This window comes from Hippopotamus amphibius, chromosome 17 (genome assembly GCF_030028045.1).
Source record: "Hippopotamus amphibius kiboko isolate mHipAmp2 chromosome 17, mHipAmp2.hap2, whole genome shotgun sequence".
Taxonomy (NCBI): Eukaryota; Metazoa; Chordata; class Mammalia; order Artiodactyla; family Hippopotamidae; genus Hippopotamus; species Hippopotamus amphibius.
The window spans coordinates 50,127,046-50,129,895 of record NC_080202.1 but is presented as its reverse complement, the minus strand read 5'-3'; the positions used below and the strand labels follow the sequence as shown (position 1 = coordinate 50,129,895).

Here is a 2,850-nt window from a genome sequence, read left to right as displayed (position 1 = left end):
GAGCAGGGATCGAACCCATGTCCCCTGCATTGGCAGGAGGATTCGTAACCATTGCACCACCTAGAAAGTCTCATAACGTCCTCATTTCTTTGCAGTTAAAGAAACAGACACAGAGAGGAGAGGCATCTGCCTGGGTTGCCCAGTGTGTGAGGGGCAAGGTTGGTCCAGAATCCTGTCTGGGATCCTCAACCCCATCCTCCCACCTCTTTTTTCAAATTATCTGGTCCATTTCCACTGGGAGCTAGGCAGAGCTAGGGGACCCAGATGACCTCTCCATCCAGAGGCAGGGCTGGGGGACAGGATCCAGAGAGGCTGCACAGCTTTGTGACTAGGTAGGTGTGGCCCTGGTTTCCTGGACAGAAGGCAGAGCTTCTGCTCTGTGACAGAGGGCCACACCCAGCCCGTGGGAGGGGCAGCAGGCTGCAGGCAGCTGCCACACTGGTATGCGGCGGTAGGTGTCTGAGGAGGATGGCGTGCCTGGGTTTCCTTCTTTCTCTCCCCCTCCTCCTCCTCCTCCTCCTCGCCAGCACCATAGCCCAGGGGGAGTACGCCGTGGTCCACGTGGTGTCAGACAACTGGAGCAAGGACTACTGCGTCCTGTTCCGCTCAGATTACGTCACCCTGCCCCGGGACCTGCACCACGCCCCACTCCTGGCCCTGCATGACGGCACCCAGGCACCCTGGTGCCCAGGCGAGGGGTCCTCCCACCAGGCCCACCCCAGCTCCCCCAGCCAGCGGCCCCTCCGCCAGACCACCGCCATGGTCCTGAGGGGTAACTGCAGCCTCCACGCCGAAGGCTGGCTGGCTCAGGGCCAAGGCGCCCACGGGCTGCTCATCGTGAGCAGGGTCGGCGGCCAGCAGTGCCCAGACACCACCCCGGCCACCCGGGACCCCCGCAAGCCCCTGCCAGACCTCACCATCCCCGTGGCTGTGCTCCGCTACACCGACATGCTCGACATCCTCAGCCACACCCACGGCGGCGGCGGGGTCCGCGTGGCCCTGTACGCGCCCCCAGAGCCCACCCTTGACTACAACTTGGTGGTCGTCTTCATCCTGGCTGCAGGCACCGTGGCCGCAGGCGGCTACTGGGCGGGCGTGACCGAGGCTGACCGGCTGCAGCGGCACCGGGCCCGAGGGGGAGGGGGGCCTGGCGGTCACAGTCACCGGGAAGCAGTGGCAGCCCAGCGAGGGCACGAGGAAGAAGACGAGGACGTACCCGTGGACTTCACGCAGGCCATGACGGGCGCAGTGGTCGCCACGTCCTGCTCCATTGTGCTGCTGCTCTACATCTTCTACGACTGCTTTGTCTACGTCATGATCGCCATCTTCGGCCTGGGCGCCGGCACCGGCCTCTACAGCTGCCTGGCGCCCGCGGTGCACCTTCTGCCCCTGCAGCGATGCTGGTGGCTCCTGCCCGACTGCCGGGCCTGTCTGCGGCTGCCCCTGCTGCTGGCCGGCCTGTGCATGGCGGTGACGGGCCTCTGGCTCACCTACCGCAAGCAGGGCCGCTGGGCGTGGCTCCTGCAGGACATGCTGGGCGTGGCCTACTGCCTTTTCGTCCTGCGGCGCGTGCGCCTGCCCACCTTCAAGAGCTGCGCCTCCTTCCTGCTGGCCCTGCTGGCCTTTGACGTCTTCTTTGTCTTCATCACGCCCCTGCTCACCAGGACCGGCGAGAGCATCATGGTGGCGGTAGCCTCCGGCCCGGCAGATTCCTTGAGCCACGAGAGGTTGCCCATGGTGCTCAAGGTGCCCCGGTTGAGCTTCTCGGCCTTGACCTTGTGTGACCAGCCCTTCTCCATCCTCGGCTTCGGTGACATCGTGGTCCCCGGCTTCCTGGTGGCCTACTGTCGCCGCTTCGATGTGCAAATCCGCTCGCGGCAGGTCTACTTCGTGGCCTGCACCGCGGCCTACGCGGTGGGCCTGCTGGTCACCTTTGTTGCCACCGCCCTCACGCAGATGGGCCAGCCCGCCCTGCTCTACCTGGTGTCTAGCACCCTGCTCACCAGCCTGGCCGTGGCCGCCTGCCGCCAAGAGCTCACCCTCTTCTGGACCGGCCAGGGCAGAGCCAAGACCCCTGCCCAGCCTGCGCCAGGGCTCTGCGGTGCCCCTTCAGCTGGCTCTGAGCACAAGCAGGAACACACAGCAGATGTCCACCGAACCGGCGAGCTTGAGGGGGCCACCGACCAGTCGGCAGGGGATTTAGACAGCAACCTCGGGGAGGACACGGCGGAGACTGTCACCATATCTGAGGATGAAGCCACCGGTCCGGAAGGCCAGAGTGACAGCTCCGAGGGCTGGAGCGATGCCAACCTGGAGCCTGATGAGCTGCCCCGGACCCTCCCTGGGGCCTCAGAGGAGCTGATGCCACTGATGCCAGTAGCCACGCTGGTACCACTCACGCCCCCGCCCTCGGAGCTGGGCCACACCCACGCCCAGGCCCAGGCCCACGAGGCCAGCCTGCCCTGGACGGGGCTCCACCGGGGGAAGGGTCGGAAGGTGAAGAAGAGCATGTCGACTCAGGCTCTCTTGTGAACTGGGGGCCCTGAGACCTGTGCCTCTAGCTATCACAGAGCAAAGCCACGTGTGACAAAAATAAATCGGGGCATTAAAGATATTCTGTATCTACCCAAAGGAGCTCTTTGTTTGTTAGAACTGCAAGAAAGCAGCAGCCACAGAGTAAGTCCATGCAGAGCCTAGAGGGTCCTTGGGACAGGCCCCATCTGTCCCTGCGGCCCAACCCTGGCCTCATTGCCCATCTTCTTCTCATGCTCAGGTCCAATCAAATTATTACTGTTCCTTGATCACGCCACATCCTCTCCCTCTTTGCACATGCTGTTCCCTCTGGCTGAG

The 2,850-nt window shown here is 64.1% G+C and overlaps 1 protein-coding gene across 1 annotated transcript; it reads left to right on the top strand.

The window, feature by feature from the left end:
* The first annotated feature begins 468 nt into the window (after positions 1-468).
* SPPL2C (signal peptide peptidase like 2C) lies at positions 469-2,532 on the top strand. Its single transcript, XM_057716830.1, has one exon. The coding sequence runs from the start codon at positions 469-471 to the stop codon at positions 2,530-2,532; it is 2,064 nt and encodes a 687-aa protein (XP_057572813.1).
* The last annotated feature ends 318 nt before the right edge of the window (positions 2,533-2,850 follow it).